Source organism: Cygnus olor, chromosome 2 (genome assembly GCF_009769625.2).
Source record: "Cygnus olor isolate bCygOlo1 chromosome 2, bCygOlo1.pri.v2, whole genome shotgun sequence".
NCBI lineage: Eukaryota > Metazoa > Chordata > Aves > Anseriformes > Anatidae > Cygnus > Cygnus olor.
In genome coordinates, this window is record NC_049170.1 from 106053116 (window position 1) to 106076747 (window position 23632).

The 23632-nt window shown below is 39.9% G+C and overlaps 1 protein-coding gene across 1 annotated transcript in view; it reads left to right on the plus strand.

Annotated features, from left to right (window-relative positions):
* PIEZO2 (piezo type mechanosensitive ion channel component 2) overlaps nt 1-23632 on the plus strand; it is a 315845-nt gene that overhangs the window by 157957 nt on the left and 134256 nt on the right. Inside the window, 1 exon segment of the mRNA XM_040549988.1 lies at nt 13334-13496. Within this exon segment, the coding sequence (XP_040405922.1) occupies nt 13334-13496 (163 nt within the window).

Here is a 23632-nt window from a genome sequence, read left to right on the forward strand (position 1 = left end):
TATCACTTCCCTCGACCGACTAGCCATGCCGTGCTTGATGCATCCCAGGATATGGTTGGCCTTCCTGGCTGCCAGGGCACACTGCTGGCTCATATTCAGCTTGCTGTCAACCACGACCCCCAGATCCCTCTCTGCAGGGGTGCTCTCCAGCGTCTCATCGCCCAGTCTGTACGTATAGCCAGGGTTGCTTCGTCCCAGGTGCAGGACCCGGCACTTGCTTTTGTTAAACTTCATGTGGTTGGTGATCGCCCAGCTCTCCAGTCTGTCTAGATCGCTCTGCAAGGCCTTTCCACCCTCATCCGAGTCCACAACTCCTCCAATTTTGGTGTCGTCGGCAAATTTGCTCAGAACACCTTCTAGTCCTACGTCCAAATCATTTATAAAAACATTGAAGAGGACTGGCCCTAAAATGGAGCCTTGAGGGACCCCACTAGTGACCATTCGCCAGCCAGATGTGGCCCCATTTACCACAACCCTTCGAACCCTGCCCATCAGCCAATTGCCCACCCATCGTATGATGTTTTTGTTTAGCTGTATGCTGGACATTTTGTCCAGTAGGATCCTATGGGAAACCGTGTCAAAAGCTTCGCTGAAGTCCAAAAAGATCACATAAGCTGGTTTCCCTTGATCAACCAGGTGGGTGATCTTATCATAAAAGGAAATCAAATTTGTTAGGCAGGACCTACCCCTCCTGAACCCATGTTGGCTGGGACCAATGACTGCATTGTCCCCCAGGTGCGCCTCAATGACTTCAAGGATTATCTTGTCCATAATTTTACCAGGCACTGACGTGAGACTGACAGGCCTGTAATTGCTAGGGTCTTCTTTCTTACCCTTCTTGAAAATTGGCACAACATTTGCCAGCTTCCAGTCCACTGGGACCTCTCCAGATTCCCAAGATCGTTGAAAAATAATTGAGAGAGGTCCCGCGATGACATCAGCCAGCTCTTTAAGCACCCTGGGATGGATCCCATCCGGACCCATGGACTTGTATGGATCCAGGTGGAGCAGCAAATCCCGCACACGTTCAGGGTCGGTTGGGAGTTTGTTATTCCCACCGTCATGGTCCTCCTGCTCAGGGCACCCAGGGTCCCGAAGCCCATCATCAGCGTTGAAGACAGAGGCGAAGAAGGCATTAAACATCTCTGCTTTGCCTATGTCATTGTCTGTGAGGAGACCTTCCCCATCTAGTAACGGACCTATGTTTTCTTTGGTTCTCCTTTTTCTGTTCACATATCTAAAAAATCCTTTTTTATTGTCTTCCACAGACATGGCCAGCTTCAACGCTTGTTGGGCTTTGGCCACACGAATTTTCTCCCTACAAACACGAACAGCATCCCTGTATTCCTTCCTCGTTGCCTGACCCTCCTTCCAGTAGGAGTAACCATAGCATATGTTTCAGTACGTTATACTGTCTAGCATGAAACAATACATGATCTTCCTTTTCCCTTCTATATTGACTTCTTTTTTTTTCAGATATAAAGAATCTTTTCACTATTTTCATTTCAGTATTTTCTGTTATTGCCAAACTTATAGTAACAAATAAATTCAAAAGAATCAGATGGCTAGAATAGAGTAGAATTGTTCAGCTGGAAGGGACCTTCAAAGATCATTGAGTCCAAGTGCCTAGCCACTTCAGGGCTAAATAAAAGTTAAAGTTTGTTATTGAGGGCATTGTCCAAATGCCTCTTGAATGCTGACAGTCATGAGGCATCAACCACTTCTCTAGAAGTACTCATGAAAAGCTTTGAAGTGAAATGGTTTAAAAGTGATGTTATTTTTTTTCTCCTGGATTCTAACCTTTAAGAGTGAAGTTGCTTCACATTTCAAAGCTTTTTTTTTTTTTTTTTTTCACCACGAGGGCTGAAAACATATACTCTTTTGTAAGGAAAAGGTGAAGAGTGTGTCAGTCACGTGGCTCCAGAGAGTGAAACTTCAAGAAAATGCAGGATGCTCAGTAAAGCTTTGTCAACTAAGAAAGTAATGTTTAAGGTGTGAAAGATCCTTTTGTAACAGGAAAGATCCTAATTGTGCAATTACACCTCAGTCTGAATGGGGGAATGGTTTTAAGCTACCTTGTCTCCAGTATACTTACCTGATTTCTGCATTATGAGAATGAAACAAGCAATTTCTAGATATCTGATTCATTAAACTGCACACAACCAAGGGTAGAAATGGGAGTACAGCTTTTATATTTGTTCCTTATTGCTGCAAACAGCAGTTTGCCATGGAAAACTAGCCTCTCTATGTCATCTCTTCCCTCCCCTTCCCATGTCACCCTAGTGACATGAAGTTTCTTTCTTCTGCTTCAGCATGTAAAAACCTACTTTGATTACATTTTATTTAATTGCTGTCTTCATGTAGCTTAAATGTATGTGTTTGCCATCAGACTACATCCTCCTGCTATGTGTTGACATTAGCAAGTGATCGCACAACCGAAAGATTCATTGCTATAGCAGATGCAGTTGTGAATGAACAGTTGAACGAGCTGTCACTTTTAAATTAAAAACTCATCATTAAAGAGAATAGAGCACCTGGATGCAAAAACTAAGGATAAGAAGGAGTCATACAGTGATACAAAACTGGAGCCTGATATAATTCAAATGTGAAAGAATACATTTGTGAATTCTGTAATAGGATTCTTTCACATTTATGTAATTATTATCTTCTAGCTAATAACATGTAAGTAAAATACTGATTAGCTATTTATCTAAAGCATGTTCATCATGATATATTCATTGCTACAGCCTCATTGTGTTCAAGTCCTAAAATATATTTGAAGTGTTGTCTCTTTCTTGACAGCTCTGGAAATACTGAGAATGACTAGAAAACCAAGAGAAATAAAATAAAGACATGCAAAGAAGAAAGTATCTGAGTGAGCAGAAAAAATATTTCTGGGCAAATAGTGACATAATGTGAAAGAGTAGTGTAATTTGGTGAATAATTAATCAGAAAAAAAAATAGAGGCAATAAATGAGGTTTCTTTTTCAGAAAATAACATTTGTGTTGAAAAATTAATCTAACCCCGGAAGAGAGCTTTATAATGTAGGGTTTTTCCCATTTTTCTGACATGAGTAAATGTTCTGTGCTGAATCTTCCAAGCAGCCAGTAAATATTCTTTTCCATATGCACATGATGAGAAAAATGGAGCGGAGGTTAACACCCTCAGTTCACTGGGGACTTGTGTGGCCTCTGCACACTGTCAGAATGCAAAAGAATATATACTGTTATTGTGAAATGTGGAAGAATTATGTGAACTTACCGAGAAGCCAAGATTTCCCTTCATGGGCTACCATTCAGAGGAGGAAAAGACATGTGGGAGGAAAGAAGAGATGCAGGACTTGATGCTGACATCTGCTCCAGTTCAGTGCTTCTAGAAATCAGATCAGTCTGCCCCCATATTTCATTTCCTTCTCTAATCTTGACCAATAATTTATAATTGGTATCAGCTGATCATCTGGCACTCTCTTTCCATGGCAAAATGAATGAGTAGGAGCTTTATCCTCCTACTCTTTACTGTCCAAGAGATGATAAAACTTTGAAAGACAAAGATCTCAATTTTTAATGCCGTCTCTGAAACATCCTCCTAGTTGATCTCTTCTCATTATTTTTGGAATGCCTTTAGAGACAGGACACAAAGTGTCTTCAAGCCCTGCTTCAGTTCTGTGTCACTTTTGACATCAGTCCCAGGCTGTATGGCATGGTTCCTGCAAAGGGAAGCACACTCAGAGATAGGCACTGTCATGTGAAGTTGCTTAATTGATCCACTTACCTCTAAATACTAATCCAAACGTCTTGAGATCAAGAGTGAGCAAACGGTACAGTGTTCAGCAGAATAACGAAGCCTGTGGATTCCTGTGGATTTGTCTTTCTGGATTGCTTGTTTTCTTCGGTAACCCACCCACTTGCATGCCTTGTGTCATGTAGTAAGCCTTGTTTTGGGGGTGGGGAAGAAATGTTTAAGGAATCCATACGATGTGAGATAGAGCTTTTTTAATTGCAGGTGGTATCACTGATTTTTTTACCTGGTACATCCGCTTTCTTCAAATCTGTATTCTAGGTCAGGGGCACAGACCATTGGAGAGGAGTTCCTTAGCCAGAAATAGCCCATACACTGCCACATTCCTTTGCGAACTCATGCTTATTGACCAGACCTTCTGTTCCAGCTGCTCCTTCAGTCCTGTCTCCTCTCTGGGACTTGCTCTGGCAACGCTGATGGTTTGCAGAAATGGTCAGTACAATCCCAACAGAAGCAGTCATGGAGGCTTTTGCACCATTCACACTCCTTTTATTAGGAGAAGATAAGAGATCTTGAGATACAGCAGTGTAAATCAAACAGGTAAATTTACTTCCTGCTAACAACTGCAACATGTGTGCTGTCATCAGCCCAATGAGATTAAAGGGGAATGAAACTTAAAGTTGAGCAGGGACGTTTTTAATAACATAATGAGAAAATAATAAATTTCTACCTCATTGAAACCAAAAGCTGTAGTCCTTCTGAAAAAAATGGGTGTTTATTATTTTAATGTCATTTCTAAGTATGTGCTACAATGGTCTGGGTGCTTTGCCCAAAGAAGAGCAACCTGATTCGTGTCACTCAGGTACCTACAGACTAAAACAAGATGTGTCAAGTGAAAGCGTATCATGAAATTGAGGGAAGGAAGTCGTGACAGAGCAGTCTTTCTGAGACATCATAGTCCTTAAGTGTTAGATTTTATACCTCAGATATATTTTCCTTGCTAACTGCGAGTAAGAAGAATTTTTCTCTGCATCTGGACAATTGTATAATTTCCATTGGATTCTTGTACCCCCGAAGCACGTGCCATTGTGTCATATTAATCCGATGGTCTGGGCTGGCTCAGCAATTGCTTAAGATCCTCTCAGAAGTCATCTCAATTCAGTAGGAATCTGTCTAACTGTGTTAGGTTTTTAAGTCGCTCATTTCCTGCCACCCTGTCTGCTTATTTTCTTTTCAGCTAAATTAATTTCAGCTAACTTTTCTCATGCTTTTTAATCTAGGGATTCAAAGGAAACAAACATCAGATAGAAGGTATTTTATGGCCTGTGTTGTTTGAACACTTGAATTGTTAGACTGTTGTCAGTGTTTTTCTTGGCACAGCCCAGCCTCCTGCAGTACAGTGGTAGCTGGGAGCAATACAGTGGTAAACCCACCAGCAGCCGAATGTGAGCCAGTCTTTGTTTTAATCTGGAGAGCAATCAGCATTGCAATTAGTATCCAAAAGCTCTCTAGGATGCATGCTTAACTGTTTGGCTTTGTGTTTTATTTTGGTTTTGTTGGTTTTTGTTCATGAATAAATCATGTGAGACCTCCAAATAGTAATTGGCTCATGAAGCATGATGAAGGCTGTGGGTGATGGAGTGCTAGTGCACCACGTAGGGTGGATGAACCATGCTGCAGGGTGCTGATGGGGGCACCGAGTTTGTGGGTAAAAGTGGGAGCACTCAACCTCATGTCCTCTTTTCTCCATTTGGATCTGAGCAGTCCTGTCCTTGTCGATGTTTGGGCAAGGCAGGAGTCCTCCACATGGACAAAACACTACCACAGTTAGCTCCTGCACCTGAAGGGGGTCTTTGGCTGCTGCCCATCCCAGCCATTGACCAGGTAGCCTTGAGCAGTGAGGGGATTTAGTCCTCTCCCTTCCCACACCTGCATGGGGTGTTTGCCACCCAAGAACTGTTTCATGTGCTCCATCTTAAGAAAAAATAAGAAGTTACATTTCAGGGCATCAGTACATTTAGTTTGCCATACATTTCTACTGCTGTTTTTCAATCTGATCCTGTAGAACTGCACAGAAGTGCACCAAATTTAAACCAGGATGTTCCTTCTGGCCCATTTCAATGGAAATCAGCTGGGTGTTGAGGCAGTGGGAGCTGTGTGAGCACCTTGCCTCACTGAGGTACAGCACACATGCTTCTTATGGCTGGATCTTTCTTTCAGCAGCAGTCATGCTTTTGCCTCTAAACCACTGGGATTTTCTGGCGGTGACAGTAGGGAGAGTGAGCTCATTGCCTTCTGTCCTGTCTTTGTGGATGTTCCCATCCCTGCTGCTGCAACCCTTGGATATTTTTGAGTTAGGAATGGGCAAGTGGGTGCAGAGGGGTCCCCAAGCTCTCAGTGAAATGCTGTGGGCACTCCAGCTTGAACCACAGTATTTCCTAATGGCTGCGTGTCTTTCCTTTGTTCTGAGAATAATCTGGCTTTGTAAAATGACAGTAATTTACAATGTCACTTGCTATAAGTGGGGAAAATATCTTCAGCTGACTGGAAAATTTAGATGTGTCTTTTATTTTCTGTGAGTATATTATATGCTGGCTGTAGAATGAAATAAAAAGTGGTAGGAAATGATGATCTGTTTGTGCTCCAACCAGTGAAAGCTGCTAAGAGAGGGAGCAAATATGTTTTGAAATACTCACTGAATGTCAGCCTGCTTCAGTCTTTTCAGCACTTTGTTTTTGTCAGGAGTGTTGTGGAACATATGGATATCTGTATGCCTTTACATAAACAGTTAGCTGTCATTCACCAAGTATTTATGAGTGTTGTGGACAGACTGATTTAATTGTGAATGTTTTGCAGTGATCAATGAATCCAGAATTAGTGCTTTGGCTAAACCCACATACAATATGTGCGTAAGTGAGAAGCAAGTGAGAAGTGTATGTACTTGCAATAGAAACTCTCTTTAAAGATTTCAGACCAAAATGTCCCTACAGCTGAGGTGTCCTCTGCTCTCTTCTGCTCACTTTGGCTCTGCCCCCATACAGGATCACATTCCCATTTTGACCTGAAATAATTCATGCTGTGGATTGGCTTGTCATTTCCACACCGTTAAGGGGGTTGGCACGCACCGCGCCATGGGTGTGGATGGGAATGTGCTCACTTCCTCCTTGGCTGTGCAACCTCAGTCTTGCTGCACGTTTGGAGCTGTGGGATATGGGCAAAGCAAGCTTTATGTTGTACTGTCATGAGTCTGGCAGTAGCACAAGTGAGTGCTTTGCGTGATAGCTGCTAAATCCCTGCTAAATTTTATGCCTTGTGTGTGCTGTACTGGGCAACCTGGAGTTTGACCTTTGTTAGGAGATCAATGAAGAACCAGAAACAGTGGATGCTTTAAAAAGAGAAAAATTGGCATAAACAAGCTTTTTACATACTGCATATATCCATATTTTTTTAATGTTGAGTATTTTCTGCAAGCAATGAGGTACTTGGCATGTGCATTTAGTTTGAAAATGGCTGCGCTGTCTCTGCATAGCAGTGTTTGGAAAGCAAATGTTTGGTTAATACGTGGTTAAGCACTTTTGCAATACAGAAAGTGTTCTTCATTGCAAGGTATCTGTCCTGAGAAAGTGAAGTGTACTTTTGGGTTTTGAATCCATGCAGACATAGTTTGTAAGCAGTAATTAAGATTTTAGAAATACTTCAGGAGCCCTTTGAACTTGTATGTTGGGCAGGTCAGTGCATGCTAAATATTTTTGTAAGTACTTCTCTATGCATTTTTGCTTCCCTCTTCCTCCCACTCTTCTACTTTGCATGACCAAAATTCTGTCGAAGTGCAACTTCAGGTATTTTGTGTAACGCATAGAGCATTTGGCAGTCACAGGAAGGGAATGCAAGATTAAGAGTGATCATGTACAGCCATATGGATGTTAATATTAATATGACAGTAAATTTGTATTTTGTTTTTGTTTATAACTTGCCTTCAGTTTGTGGGTGACTGTGAGGTAAGGAAAGGACTGAAGGCAGACCTACCAGTGCTCAGCAACCCGCATAATTTGTGCGGGCCCGCAGTTTGCCCTGAGGGTCATATCTAGGTTGCCATTGGAACCAGTAGCAGATCTAACTTGTCATTTGAACCATCAGGGAAAAGTCACACCAGCATGAATATAGTCCGCAAGTGTACAGGTTCCATTTGAATTCCCAAGCAGTGTAAGTACGGAGGCAGACATTTCATCCTTAGTTCAAAGGGAGAGAGGACAAGGGGTCTCTTTAGTTTGTTCCCAGCTGCAGCCATCCCCAAGATCTACTTCCAACAGCAAGGGTCAGCAAGCACATCTTTAAGGCAGTCTGGTTTCTAGCCTTTGGCACCCTCAGTTTCCGCTATTTTGGGATCACAGGGAGGATTTGCTCCTTCACAGTACAGCATAGCCCCTGTGTGACATTGCCAGCCCACATTTTTAGGGGACAGTGCCTGTGATTCTTGGGTCTGGTTTTCCTCCAACCCATGTGATTACAGTTGCAGATGAAGCCAATGGGAATTGTGCTCTGCACGTCTATAGTGGTGCCTGCAGTACTCAAATACTAGGTCTGCTTTGAAATACCAGGTGTCTCACAGTGACCAAACAAGATGAATGGAAATTATTAGCATCTATGCATCTCTTCCATAGTTTATCACCTGTTAACACAGTGTTACCTAAGAAGTTTTATGAAATCACTTCATTAGAAAGCAGTCAGGTACTATCGAAAACCCCTGAGGGAACTGAAGGGAAGTTTGTGTAGCAAGCAGTGAATAAGACTTTGGAGGAACTTGTGAGACTATGTTGAAAAATATTTAAAGATACAAGTTTTACTCAATATTCAATATGAAATCAGGCTTTTTACAGAGCTTTGTTAGGAGGCATTTCTAGAGTTATTACTCAGCATAAGCTTAACGTTGTGTTATGTTGCTGATACTGAACTAATTTGAGTTCTGTTTAAGATAGGATTTTTCCCCTTTTTTTTTGTTTGTTTGTAATAAAATATTAAAGTTCAAAGATCATTGTTTTTCATTCTGTGTGTGAATTTTGTTTGTTTTCTTCTCTATGGTGTTATTCATACTGCTTTGTGTTGTGAGTTACTAAGTACTTTACTTTTTTCTATTGAAGCCATTGCAGTTTTAATTCTAGTAGCTTTGGTGGTTTGCTGCTTTCATTCTCTGAATCTGAAATAATGAGGAAGGTAATGTGTCTACTATTCTTAAGAAGTGAAATCAGACCAGATAAGGCAACATCAACACTTCACTGGTAACCAAAGCTTTGTGCATTCAGTAGAAAAAATGAATAATTCTTGTTTGTGAGAAATAGTTATTCTGGAAAGGGAAAAAAATATAATATTATTTTCAGAAAACTCTAATGCTATTTCTAAAGCATTCAGCAAATATAATGTTCAAGTATTGCTCACTTCACTTCTCCACAGCATTTGTGGTTTTTTGACTGCTAATTAGTGTATACGAAGTAATAGAGCAGTTTTATCCTGGATATCTATAGCTAACTCTATTCTCGATGCAGATAAACAGGGAAATTTTGCCTAGTGGTTTCTGTAGCACCAAAGAACTTAAGAAATAGACCAGGGTCCCACAGTGCTGGAAAAATTCTTTATAAACACAGGAAATAGAGATGATGTCTTCTTAAAGTAGTTTAATTTTAAAATATATGTATGAAAACACCAGGGGAACACAGACTGATGAGGAAACTACAGTATTAAGGATCTGTTGACATGATAGATCAATTTCACACGGTGATACAAAAGTCATAAAATCACTTACGTCCCATAAAATTGATTTTTGTTACAGAGAAACTCTTGCAACCCATAGTCATAGTCCCCTGTCTTGAAAATTGTTTGCAATATATTTTACTTGATCAAGAGAAGGTAGAAAAACATTTCAAAAGCCTACTTTTTTGGTTATTTTTTCTTGGTGGTGATGGTGTTGTTTGTTTGTTTGTTTGTTTGTTTTTGTGGGTTTTTTTTGTTTGTTTGTTTTGGTTTGTTTTTTTTTTGGTGGGGGGAGTGGGGAGGGTTGGTCCTGTTTTCTTTGCACACAGTAAGAAAGAACAAAAGAGGGAGAAAACCATTCTGGAGCTGCAGATTATTGTATGACATTTCATATTACATTTCAGAACATATGTTTGAGTTATAAGTTTCAGTCAAAGGTATCTAATGCAATTAAACTTGCCATATAGGTAAAATATGTAGTTTAGATGAATAAATAAAGCTGTAATAGCTGTAGATCAAGGCCTATGACCAGTTCATTGTGTACTGTGATTCTTGCAGTGATTTAAAAAAAGCTGTTTCTCTAGAAGATCTCCTGAATAGGTTTCCTGTGTTTCTGGTTTAACTTCATCACTAGAGAGCCTCCTTTGGAGGGAAGGGCACAATGCATAGACTGTTATCAAATGCAAAATATGGCCATGTGTGAATGCACAAATAAAGTGAGAAATGTTTGTGGAATGATTGCAGTATTTAAGATTCTTTTTTGTACTGCCAGAGATAACAAGTGGGAATAACTGATTTTTGTTTTAGCTGTTGCTGTGAAAAACTGGGGAGCAAATTGCTTAGGGTCGAATGAAACAGTTTATTTTTCTGCTTTATAGAAGAATATACATTTCTTTATTTTCAAGTGATCTTTTGTTTCTCTTTTAATTATCACACTGAGGTCAATTTGTTTCCCTTTTCATGGGGAGATGGGGACAGTATACATTTGTGAATGGTTTTGGTGAATGAGCTATTCATGTGCAGAATTTCTCCCTGTTCTGTGGTTAAGTATCACTGCTCAGCCTCTCTATTGCTAGCCTGAACTGCACATTACATCTTTCACAACAACATACTTAATGATTTTATTTTGAAAAATCAGAGGCACTTGGTTTAGGTTAGTGGAAAGAAATGTGAGCCAGGACAAAGGCAGTGCTCCCTCAGGGGTCTTCCCTTGTTCTGGGGAGTGGGAGACGGGAGACGTGGAGGACGACCCAGCCTGGCTCCATGGGAGTACAATGTGAGGAAGGAGAACCTGGTGCAACTCAAAAGCACTGATTTTTGAAGGCTTTATACTTGTTTGTGTGGGCGTGGTTGAAGCCGATGGATTTGTGCCTTAAGTTCAGACATGATGCAAAATTAATTTTAGGCAGGACTCCATATCTGTGTACAGGAAAAGCCTTTTTATAGGGGTATTACATATACATGATCCTTTTTTCAACATAGGACTAGCAGATGTATACTATTCTTACACTAATTAAAACTAGTTTCAGTGGGTTTTTTAACTCTTTTTTAAAAAAAATGCCCAAGCGATACTTTTCAGAATCAAGAATTCAGATTCTGTTGGGATATGTTTAGGAACATAGCCTTAATAGGCAGTTTGCAGCATAGCAATCAGGATAAGAGAAACTAATTAGTTTTTGTTGTGAATACTGCGTGCATTGTTGTTGGGAGTTTAGTTTATTAAAAGTGTATTTTTTACTACTTTCTGGCAAAGGATAAAGTGCAAACTCAGTGCCTTGACTAGCTAATCTTCGGTGACAATAAGAGCTACAACACTGCAAAATGAACCGACATGTCAAGCTTTCATGTTCTGTAATGTTAAACAGATTGGCTGTCCTGTCATATACCAGTTGCCTTTACAGCATGTATTTTTTGAAGCAGCAGCACAGGAAATGTGCAAGCAATCCAGTGAGGACTTAGCCACATAATTCTTTTACAAGCCTTTCAGTTACTTAATTATTTTTTTTCTGCTTCAGTACTACTTGATGGCATTAATGAAACATTTTGAAGCTACTTAGCTGTCACAGAGTGCATGACCATTCCAAATTAATCTACAACAGCAAAGAGCATCCAAGGAAGAAAGTTGCTGGTCGCACAATTGCAATTTCTTTCTTTTCCCTTTACAAGGAGTTGCAATTTCAAATATTAATTATTTTTTCTTAGCTAGCACCTTATCAGTTTATTTTATGTCTGGCTCTGAGTGTGGGAAGAAAAAGAATTAGAGCTTGAATTTTCCCTCTCCTGTTTTGAACCAATTCTGTAGTACTTCTTAGTCCATTTTGTAGTTGTGCTATAGTGCAGTATCCCGCTGAGCTGCACACTGGTCACTGCTTCCCATGATGCAGTCATTCCTACCTATTGAAACAACCGTTAAAGCTAGTCTCTGATCACTTTATCCTACTTAATCTGGGCATAAACTGTTTTGTAAGATGTACAGAATTGGAAAAGCAGGGTTAGCAGTAGTAATGGCAAAAAGTAAAGAAATGTATGAGTTGATTTTTAATTTATATTAGCAGGTCAACAAGATTCCAAACAGTGGTCATGTCCTAATCACATAATAGGCATTTTAGATATTCCAGATCTGCTAGCAGGCTGGCTAACTGCAGCAGTCACAGGTAACTCCTTCACACAAAGCTTTTTGTCTAAAAGTGTTATGGTAAAGAAAGGCCAAAGGGGATATCTTCTTTTCTATCTATAAAATAACTTATCAAGGTTTTATACCTTGGCAACCTGCAGGCTATGAAGAGCTAGTCTAGCTTCCTCACCTAAACCCAAGGAGCTATACAGATTCCTCACCTGTCCTCAGAACTGATTATAGAAATAAAGCCCTAAAAAAATCTGTTAAAATCAGAATTGCATATCTAAAATGTATTAACTTCATGATTGGCAGGTACACGCTGTATATTTTCAAATCATTACAATTATATTCTCTTACTAATAAAAGTTAATAGTTCAGTAAGTACATGTAACAACTTAAACTATTCATTGTGCCACTAAATCTGAATCCAAGCTCTCTATTTTAACAGTGAACCAAATTCAAACCCATAAAGCCATATTTCTCAGCCTGAACATTTAAATCTACAGAACAAAGCAGTGCAATTTATTCTGTAAATACATGTCGTCCCGTCTTGCAGATGTTAGAGAGGAGAAACAAGTTTTTCTATATGGGGACCTAGCACTACTTCTTTAATATTAAAATATTAGTACTTACATGCTAGTACTTAAATACTGGGGGAAAAAAAAGAGGTATTCAAGAGGTCTGGCTGAATAAAACGTATTCACATATTAAAGTGGTAACATAATAAAGGATATTAAATATTACAGACCCTCCCAACCATGTCACCCCTCAGGAGAGATATGAAAGCTATCTTGTCTTCGCTTGACCACCCTGGTAGAGCTGGATGCTCTTGACTTTGCCAAGAATGTCAATAAAGATACTGTGATTTACACACATGGATCTTCTAGGAACTCACCCGAAATGTTTCTTGTTGTATTTGAAAGACATTCCTGTGTTGCTCACCACAAAATTGATTCAGACTTGTGTTAATCAAAATACTAAGTATCAATAAAATATGAATATGTGAGCTCCCAGTGAAAAATCCCTTATTCTGTACTTCTGGAGAGCAAAAATAGTTGCTTGTCTAAAGTTCCTTGATCATCTTCATATTTCCAGTATTCTGAAGCTTTCTTATTACTGTATTTTGGGGGTTTTTGTTTGCCTTGAGCTAACTTTCTGTTCCAGTTGAAAATGTCATTAGAAGTAACAAATGTTTCTTTGTTGTTCTTTTTTACTTTTTTTATCCCATACAGTGTGAAAGGAGCAGATGCTGGCAACGTGATCAGACTATTTGTACCAGACATTGGGATGTTCATTGCTAGCCTGTCAATATGGCTCCTCTGCCGCAGCATGGTTCGGAAGCCAGTAACTGAGGACGCAGCACAGTGCAACACGCAATTTGAAAATGAGGAAATGGTATCAAATACACATTTCTGTCTGTACAACTTAGAGCTAATAGTGAGCTTCGGTATTCTTGTCTGAGTTGTGTTCTGAAATGGTTTATGAGCATGAGATATGCTAAGTAAACTTACTTTCAGGAAACTAAACAATTGATTTTTAAGTAGAGAAACTTCTGTTAATGTCTTGAGAAAACAAAGCAGAATGTGGAAAGTGATAGATTTGCTACTGGAGTTTTTAAGTTGTTTTGGGTTAACAGATGATCACAGCAGTTGATCACAAGGTGTTTTTTCACCAGAGCTGCTGGTCAAGTCTGACAAGTTTTTTGCTACATACATTGTCCAGTTTCTTAGATAGCATCCATATTTCCAAACTTGGTATTGAAGAGTAACAGCAGCATCTGAGTGATGATCAGAAATGACTCTTAGGAGAAGAGAAGAGAGATTGTGCATTACATTTGTGGAATGAATTACCTAAAACAGTGGTTATACAAACAGTGGAGTAGGCTTGATGATAATTTTTGAGAATGGCTTAGCTGGAACTGTTGATGTACTGGTAAGAAGAATGGCAGAGACACTGAATGCAGAAAATTCCACAGAAAGAGGGAAACGATTTTATAATATAAAAAGCCACAGTGGGAATTTAGCCCAGGGTGCAGAGGGATTCCCACTACTAATCTTAACATGTTTTTTATCAGACTGTCTAGCGTGCTGTGCGTCTCATCTTCTGTCTTGTTTTACGTATGGGTGGAATGCTTTTTTTCTTTGCTCTCAAAATTCCAGTTCTAGGGGAGACAGTTAAAAGTTGCTCATTTCCAATAGAAATTGCATTTTGAAGTGAGTAGAGCATTTAGGGGATAAACTGCCCATTTTGGTGCTACTGCAGAGGGGGAAAAATCTCTCTGTGTGTTGCCATGTTGTCTGGATTGTGGTATTGCCAGAAGCTAGGCAAGTTTCTAGCACAAGACAGATCAGTGTCAGGACTGTGCTTTACATTTGGTTGCTTGTAATTCTTATGGGCTCTCCTTACATCTGAGAATTGCCTGAAGATTGCACCTTTTAACTACACACTGGAGGATATGTAGACTTTGGTGTGATCAGAAAACATGAGGTTTTGCCTTGTCTCTGGGAAGCCAGTTTTAAATGCTTTAAATCTGCTTTATCACTGGAGCTGTGCAGAATGGGTTTAGCAGCAGACCAGGATCTGGGGCTGTATCCATAAGGGCAGACACTTGAAGAACTGAGAAATGTGGCTAATTGGCATGCTTTGTGTTCAGTCTTTCTCTCTTAAAAGAGCTACTTTTCACCAAAGTGGGCTCTGAGCGACTTTTCTGAAGACCTTGATCTCCTGGATAGAAAATGTGTTTGCACATGCGTAAAACAGGAGTAATCTGATAGCAGAAACTCAAAAGAAAGACAAAAGGACATGCAGAGGTTCCTCTGGATCTAGATGATGATGTTTAAATACTCGCTTTTGGGTTAGTTCAGAGCCTAGAGTCTGGGTAGGAGAAGGGAGCTCAGTCTCCTGGAGGGGATGGGTGCTGGCTGCCAGGCTGCGTTCAATAGACGTCTGCCTGGAATGCAAGGAAAAAACTGAGCTAACCAGCACTGATCACCCAGAACAGAGAGTAGCTTTAAATTGGATGGGTCATAGACTCACAGCTACCTCAAGGCAATCCACTGGTGCAATTAAATGTGCCAGAATATTCCACAAAGGTAGAGTGTGTGGGAGAAGAAAGAGAAAACTTTGACTGCAAAGAAATACTTGTGCTGGGCAGATGGAAATCTGCATAAATATATTTTACTTCTTCACATCAAAACCCAGCAAATATTATTTATATTCTGTGATCTGTACATATTATAGATTATTTAGTGAACACGGCAGCTGTGTTTAGATATAGTGGCACCAAAAATTCTTCCACTTTTTTTTTTTTTTTAATGTAATAGTTACTGTCATGTGAGGTATTCCCCAGTGCTTTGAGAAATTCTGATCTTCACAGATGAAATGATGGATCTACATCAGAATAAACTGCTTGTTTTTTAAAAATGGAGTGAAATGGAGAGTGGAAAATTAAATACCCATTAAACACGTTTTTCCAAACTTCAGCTTTCTCTTTGTAGGTGTCTGCATATAACATCCTGGAATCTTTTCTGCCAGTTAGGAGAAGGCTACAGAAGCAGCTGAATCCGCTAGGAATTGGCAGGGCTGACTGTAAGGAACCTAATGCATATGCAGAGCATGCAGCTGAGTGTCTGAATTTGGGAAAATATTGGCATGGTATGAAATGGATCCAAATCGTGTGGGTTTTACATGATAATTTTCAATTCTTCATTGGTAAAGTCCACTGGAAAAGGCAAAAGTAATTGATCAGTTCTTTGACTTTGGCATTAGCTGGCTGTGGCTGTGTATTGCCATGGCTCTGTACTGATGCTGTAACTCCATTGAATTAGCAAACACAAAATGAGTTACAGCAATAACTGCCCTACAAACAAACGCTTCAGGAGGAGTGTTGAGCTTGGTACTGTGCCTCCAAGGGAAATAGTCCTGGGTTTATTAGACCAACTCCACAGCCAATTCCAGAGTTGAAGAGATTTTGCTGAGAGTTCCTGCCACCATTCATCAGAGATTCATGGTATGAGATTTTGTTAAGAATACATCAGCTGATTTGAGCAGTTTCAACAGAACTGTAAGAGAGGTGGCTTTTCAGATTGCCAGATGCCTAGCCACAGGTAGTTCTATACATCAAGATATCAGCACTCTGACTTCCAAGCAAAAGCAGAGAATTTGTTGTACAACTTTCTTTTTGCATGAAATTTCTTACCCTGAGCAATTCTAAGACCTCTATGGTTTTGGGGAGCATGGAATACTTTGGAAACAGGCTAAATTAAAAAACAAATGGCAGTGTATCTACTCCTTCCAAAATTTACATATAAGAAAACATGTTAAATAATTGCTTTAGTATTTCTGAAAGTGACCTTTTCAAAGCTCTGTGTGAATCCATCACACTTCAGTTTTTAAATGGATATGCGGAAAAAAATCCTGGAGTTGAGTAGCAGTTTGTGGTTCTCGACTCTATGCTGTACTTCGTCATGGCAGTAGCCTCCAGAAACCAGCTGCAGAGCACAATGGATCGGATTGCTCACGGATTAAGATGCAACTCAAAATGAGAAAAAGTATCAGAATCTAAATTAAGGACAACAAGGATTCATTGAAAAATGGATGTCCTTCTTCATTATACTGCATCTAACTTTAAGGGAAACAGATCTCCGTCAGAAAAGTGTATTCTACAGAACAGAACTGGGGGGAGGAGGTTGGAAGGCAGTGAGAGACTCTCAATTATTTGTAAGTAACGCTATCCCAGGAATAAGCAAAGAGTGTGGTTTTAATTAACAGTGAGTCATGAAGTAGGAAGGTCTGCCAGATACCAGGCTGCAGTCCAACTCATTACCACCCCTAAATGGTTGCACACTTGGAGCAAACGTGTCTGCAGGCCTTTTTTATTAGGGCTCAGAAAATTTAAAGCAGGTGAATTCAGCTGGAGAGAGGCCCGGATTGCAAATGCCGAAAAGCACAATGCCAGTCATGAGGTGTAAAAGGTGGAAGAAAATGAGAGAGAACAGTTAACTCCCAGCTGCAGCTGAAAGTATGACATTTTTGATTTGGTGCAGATGGTGGTTTATATGCCAAAATGCAGATTCAGTATATACAGTCTGATAGGTATTAGAAAGGAAGTAGCCTTTTCTCGAGACTGGATGAATTGCCTAATAACATAAGTGACAGGGGAAAAAAAAATCCTAGTGAGATTGCGTAACTTCAGCTTTATGGGAGGTGTTGATCTTAATTGAAATAAACAGTTGTAGTCTTCAGTGCAGCTTCTTCCACAGCACTTACTGCCTTGCCTGTTCAAGCTTGTTTCTCATCCATGCTCTTCTAGAAAGTGAAGGGGACTGCTGGGTCTGGACTTTGTTCCATAATCTGAGGCTAGCATGACCCCAAAGCCTTCATCCCTCTCCTTTTTTTATGGAAGACAGGGATTTGTTTGGGATCCTAAAAAGAGGAAAAAAAAAAAAAGGAAAAAAAATAGAGGAAATTGTTTTAAGAGAAACTAAATTGTGGGAAGAATGCGAGGAGGGCTTGGCTTGGACTGGAGTTGGGAGGTTCTCACTTCGGCCACAAACTTGTTTTGTGTCCTCGAGCCTATTACTTCATCTCTGCTTCTGTGTCCCTTGGCAAATAGGGACAGTCATAATGCTCAGTTTTCCAACTTTCTCTTTCTAAACAGTAGGCTGAGAGGCTAAGGCTATTTGTCCTACGCCTACATCAGGCACGCAGTACGTTGAGAGCTCTCTTGATCCAGGTCTCCCAATGCGGTTGCAATATGTACAGGACAGAACAGGCAAGCTCTGAGAGCTGCACATGTTCCATGCTTTGTACAAGGACTTCAGAGTCTAGAAGTTGCCCATTTAGACAAGTATCCTTGCTGTACAGGAAGTAGCTGGTACCTTGTGGATAACCACAATAAGCAACTAAGGGATAACCCTTTTCCCCATCTCTGACATTACAATTCATCCTGATCTCTCCTAGTAAGAGACTGGCTTTAATCCTAAAACATGTGGTTTCATATCCCTTCCAAAAATTTTGTTGTTAATTATAGCTACTCTGGATAATCTTGTTAAACATATAATTATCCAGTCCCTTTTAAAACGTCATTAATTTCTTGGCTTTGGTAGCGTCATGAAGCAAAGACTTCCACAATTTAATAACTTCTCTCTGATTTATTTTAAACTTAACACCCTTTAATTTTATGGAACATCCCTTGTATTACATGTTGTAAAACAAGGTGAGATGGTATAAGAAAAATTAAGTTATTTATTATCTGAAATATTTTTTTCTTTAAAAGGTAAGCAATCCCTGTACTTTTTTTTCCATTTCTTTGGTCATTTTCATTATTTTTTCTCTGAAACAGCTATAGTTCTGCAATATCCTCTTGAGCTACAGGGAATATCAATGCCTGAGCATTACAGGCAAGGTTTATTGTTGATCTGAATGATGGTATTATTTCATTCTTTGTTAGACTCAGAGGACTGTTAGATTGGGTGAATCTACTAGTGCATCATCTACCTGGACATCCTGTGTAATATGGAGAACTAGTTCAGACTAGGGCACAATTCTGAGAAAGATCTGATATCCTATTCCTTGTAGTTGCTGATGTCTCACTATTTTTTGTGCCTGCAGGTCTGGTGTCCTTTGAACTTTTTTACAGTGGGGCCCATTACCCTGTCTAGATGATCATCCTCTTTTCCTGGGATGAGCATAGTTTTCCTGAGATTATTTATTGCTTCGTATTTATCTTCATCTAACTGTATTTTATCAGAATCAAACATTCACCTGGCTTGATTAGCTCTCAGTGATGTGGAGCCCTCTGTCCATGACTTCCCTACATCTGCTACATCTGCTCCTTCACTATTTGCTTTTCTTCAGGGACAGTAAATAAGCATTCCAGCTATTGCAGAAAATGCTACAAGTGACAAAGAGGGGAAAAATTTTTTTTTAGATAGGAAAGGAACTTCTTGGATTGTTTTAGCTTACTGATGACACCTTATTTTTTATTTTTTTCTCTTTACCTTGTCTTTTTTTTCTTTTTCATTGGCATCTCTATTTAGTACATCATTTGCTCACCTTTTCTAATAAAAATTATAAATATAATAATAATAAAATATTATTATAAATGTTATAGACAGTATAAGTATTTCTTTAGTTTTGACCTCTGGAGGACTAGTCCAGACCCAGCTAGTCTTAGTGTGCTTTGAACGTGGTGTGAGTAAGATTTAATACCTTATTTCTGTGGTTTAAAGACAGTAGGTGAGGTTCCCTTATCGCTATGCTTGCAGTGTTTGTAGTAGTGAAGTTTGCCAGACCTTACCCAGCTGCCTCCCTCAGTAACGACTCAAATGCATCTTATCTTAACGGGGGTCAAAAGTTTACAAGTTACATTAGCTTCTTGTTTGATGCACGTGTCTTTGGATAAGTCTTAACACAAATATGCAATTACACTACAACAGTGCCTCAGCTACATAATGTTGTATCGTGCAATATGTTATGTTTTACCAAATGCTGTTAGCCTGTTCAGCATGAAACTTGTCCTGTTTAGCATGCACCTGTCCTGATTTGGTTAGAAATAGGACAGATGCGTGATGAAATTCTTCCTGTGGCAGCTCTTCACTGGGCTTACTGGTTTGCCCTCCTAACAGTCCTCAGTTCTGAGTTTTTTAGGTACAATGCTGTCAGCCAGGAGAGCAAGATACTGGAATATTGTTTCCTTTGGACAGTGTAAGTGATGAATAACACAGTTCAAGAAGGGATCTGAATTCACTCTCCTAGCGTTTCAGGCAGTTCTATCATACAATTCCCTCTGGAAGGCAGGAAGCACCATCTTGAACACAGAACAGTTTTTCTTCATCCCATTGCTCTTGGCACAGTCATGTTCTGTAATTTTGTTTTTCTGGTGGTTAGAAAACCTCTAATTTAGGTTGTACATTTATTCATAACTGCATTATAACCCTTTTAGTTCTTGTGCTCTTTTGACTCAATATATTCTTTCCTTCTCCAGCATTTATTTCCCTGATATTTTGGGAGAAAAGATGTATTTTTTTGATGCTTATTTTGCAAGATGAAAGAAGTCAAGCAATTTTGGATCCTGTTGTAGGTTAGATATTCCATTCTCTTGTTCATTCCGGTAATCTGTGGTTCTATAGAGCAGCACAGAAGTACCCAGGCTACATCTATAAGAGCTGAGGCAATACTGCAATAACCACAGCACTCCAGTCGGGCTATTTGTTGTGCTTCTCAGCAAGATGGATAATGGTACAAAGTGTATATTTCTTGGTCCAGGAATTACTGCATATGGGTGCTATGCAGCTTCACATACCTGCAGTAGCTCATTTAGAGTTCGTACTGAATTGTGCCTTGTAGTCATAACCCGAGTCTTCCTATTTCGTTTTCACTAAAACACCATGTTTAATCATCTCAGGCCAAACCACTAAATTCTGCCTGTGAGTTCCCCTCTCTTTTGCATTTGGCTTATACACCTAACAGCTTTTTGAAGCTGAGATGTGAAACTGTATTTCCATATTTGCCAAGTGAATCTTGTGCTGAAATCACTTGATGTTTGCTCAGGTGCGGTAGGTACATTGGGAAGTGAAATAATCTTTGGTCCTCTCAGTACAATATCTATTGTATAAAGGATTTAATGAGTTGTCTTCCTGTTTTCCTGCTTCAGAGCTATGGTCGTCTTTTTTTTTTTTTTCTCATTTCCTCTGAATCTCTAAATGACACTGTCCCTATGTGCTTCCAGTAAATACCCTGATCATTTTTTTGTAATGAATGACTTTCCCAAAAGAGATTTTACTATTGCAATGCATGTCCATCATTACTATTAAACCCCACAAAGACGTTGGAAGTTATTTTTGATGGCACAGCCCTGTCAATTTTATATAGTGCTATGTAGACTGTAAACCCAAGATTTAGCATGCTTAAGATCAGTTATAAAATTCTTCATTAAGATTATAGGACTTAATTTAGGACTTTTCAGTGTAATATAACTTTTAGAATACCATTCAAATTCCAAAATGCCTCTCTTATTACTTAACACCTACCAAAATGCTTATTGCAATTGTCTCACATGTGATTAGTTCTGCTCATTGAGCAGATTTTTCCCCTGAAGTTACTCAGTGAAGTACTGACTGAGTGTAGACTGCTGAGTTCTGAGAGTGGTTTTCTTCTTCTGCCTGGGCTTGTGGTCCACAGCCCTCCCTCCTCTATGCATGTGTAGGGGAAGGTTCTGTAGATCCATCTGAGCTTGCTTTGAGCACTTCTTCTTAAAGAAGATCCTCTTGCTGGGCAGCCCCATTTCTACAATTCCCCAGTTGAATGACATGGAAATTATCAGTATGAAAGATTTTGTATCTATTCTATGGTTGAAAAAGCAGGCGGGCTCCACTCCTCACACGTTGATGCTTCAGCAGGACTGTGGAGTTCCCCACTTTCTTGCAAAATTAGAAATTCAATAAACGATCACCTTAGTGTGGTTTAGTATTGACTGCAGGTTAAACCTCCAGTCGTTTATATCCCATTAGGGTTTGCAGTTCCTTTGATGGTAAAATAAATAGCACTTAAATTTCTGTTTCCAGACTCATAGCTGGGTCTGTCTAGAGAATATTATGTTATTCTGATTAATTTTTCTATATGCATTTTTATGGTATATTTAGAGGTGCTGCTCCTACTACTAGTTAGGTAATGAATTCCTCCTAGTCCTGTAACTATCTCATTTCTAAAAATATATATTTAAGAGCTTTTTGGATACAAAAAGGCTTTTTGAGCAAGCTTAAAAGTAGGAACTGAGCCATGTTCTGATATGGTCCATCTCAACTGAGTGCACCAGCTTAGGCACTGTGTAGGAAATTGGACTAAAACCATGTGATAGTAGAGAGACAGTCTATTCCTATAGCTCTTCTGGCACTAACATGGTTGAATCATATAGCTTGTCTCAGGTGATTCCTAAACCCAGCAGTTCAATATGTTACATTTTTATTTTTAATAAAGGGGAAGTCCAGAAGATTGGTCACAGTAACAGCTTGAATGGCTTATAAAAGATGTCGAATAAAGTGTTTCTGTGCTACTCTGTCACAGGTACAGAATAAAAATACCATCCCTAGTTAAAGGTGACAAAATAGTTACAAGGTAAGGCTGCTGCAGAGGGCGCCCAGGAAGGAACACGCTCCAGAAAGCGTCTGCTTGCTGGGGTGAGCTCTGCAGCCTTGATGGTAATGTGGAGGCAGCACGAGTGTGCTTAAATCAGCGAGCTCCCACCCTGCTCCTCCAGAGCTGTTTTCAGGCTCTCCCTCACAGAGGCTCTGTGCAGAGTGCAACCGCAGGACGGGCAGGCTGCCTTGGGAGCAAGGGGTTGTCAGCACCAGGGGTGCTGCTGGGATGCGAGGTTTCTGCCATCTCAGGTACTGCTGCCTATGGTGGTTTAACCTGGCAGGTAGCTCAGCACCATGCAGCTCCCCTCCAGTGGGGTAGGGGAGAGAATCAAAAAGAGGTAAAAGTGTGAGAACTCATGTCAAGGACAGTTTAATAAGAGAGGGAAGAAAATAAGAATTAAAAAAAAAAAAAAAGACAAGTGATAGACAACATGATTGCTCAGCTCTCAACAACTGATGCCCAGCCACTCCCCAGGCAACGGTAGCTTCCCTGGCCAAATCCACCCCCGGTTTTATTGTTCAGCATGACCTCACACAGTATGGGACATCCCCTTGGCCAGCCTGGGCCGGCTGTCCTGGTTGTATCCCCCCACAGCTCCTGGTACACCCCCCAGCCTCCTCGCTGGTGGGGCAGCACAAGGAGCAGAAAGGTCCTTGGCTCTGTGCGAGCACTGCTCTGCAGCAACTGGAACATCCCTCTGTTATCAACACCGTTTTCATCAAAAATCCAAAACATGGCACTGTACCAGCTACTAGGAAGAAAATTAACTGTATTCTAGCTGAAACCAGGACACTACTACACACATAATTGCAGGTTGCATTTCTGCTGCCCGTGATCCAGACACTGGAAAAAAAAAAAAAGTCATCTCAACATTGACTTGGATAATGAGGCTCAAGCCTGCATCTCTCTATAGCTTTTCAAGTGCCCACATAATATACACATAAATTGAGCTGACACAGCAGAATCCATTTAACAATTGTTAAAAGTTCTGGAAGCAACACGTTAAAAAAAAAGAAAGTTGGCAGAGTTCACCTAACTGTACATTTTTCTCAGCCTTATTTTTCATTTTCACACTCCTCTCTGTTTATTTCCTGGTACTGGCTAGGAGGAAATGTCAAAATACTGCAAAAGAAGCTATTTGTACAGCATTTATCAGCCAACTGGAAGGAGGAAGCACCTGAACTCTCATGAGAACTTACTCTTGTGAGCTTAGCAGTGCATGCTTGAAAGGTGCTGATAATTAATGCAGTGCATTCACAGCCGTGGAATTTGCATTCATTTGGAGAGACTTGTGTATCCTTAGTTAGTTTTTGTTGCTCGTTTGGATTTTTGAAGCATTACATTCTTTTCCTTTCTAGAATTGTAAAGTCAATAAGAAAGCGAATTTGTGT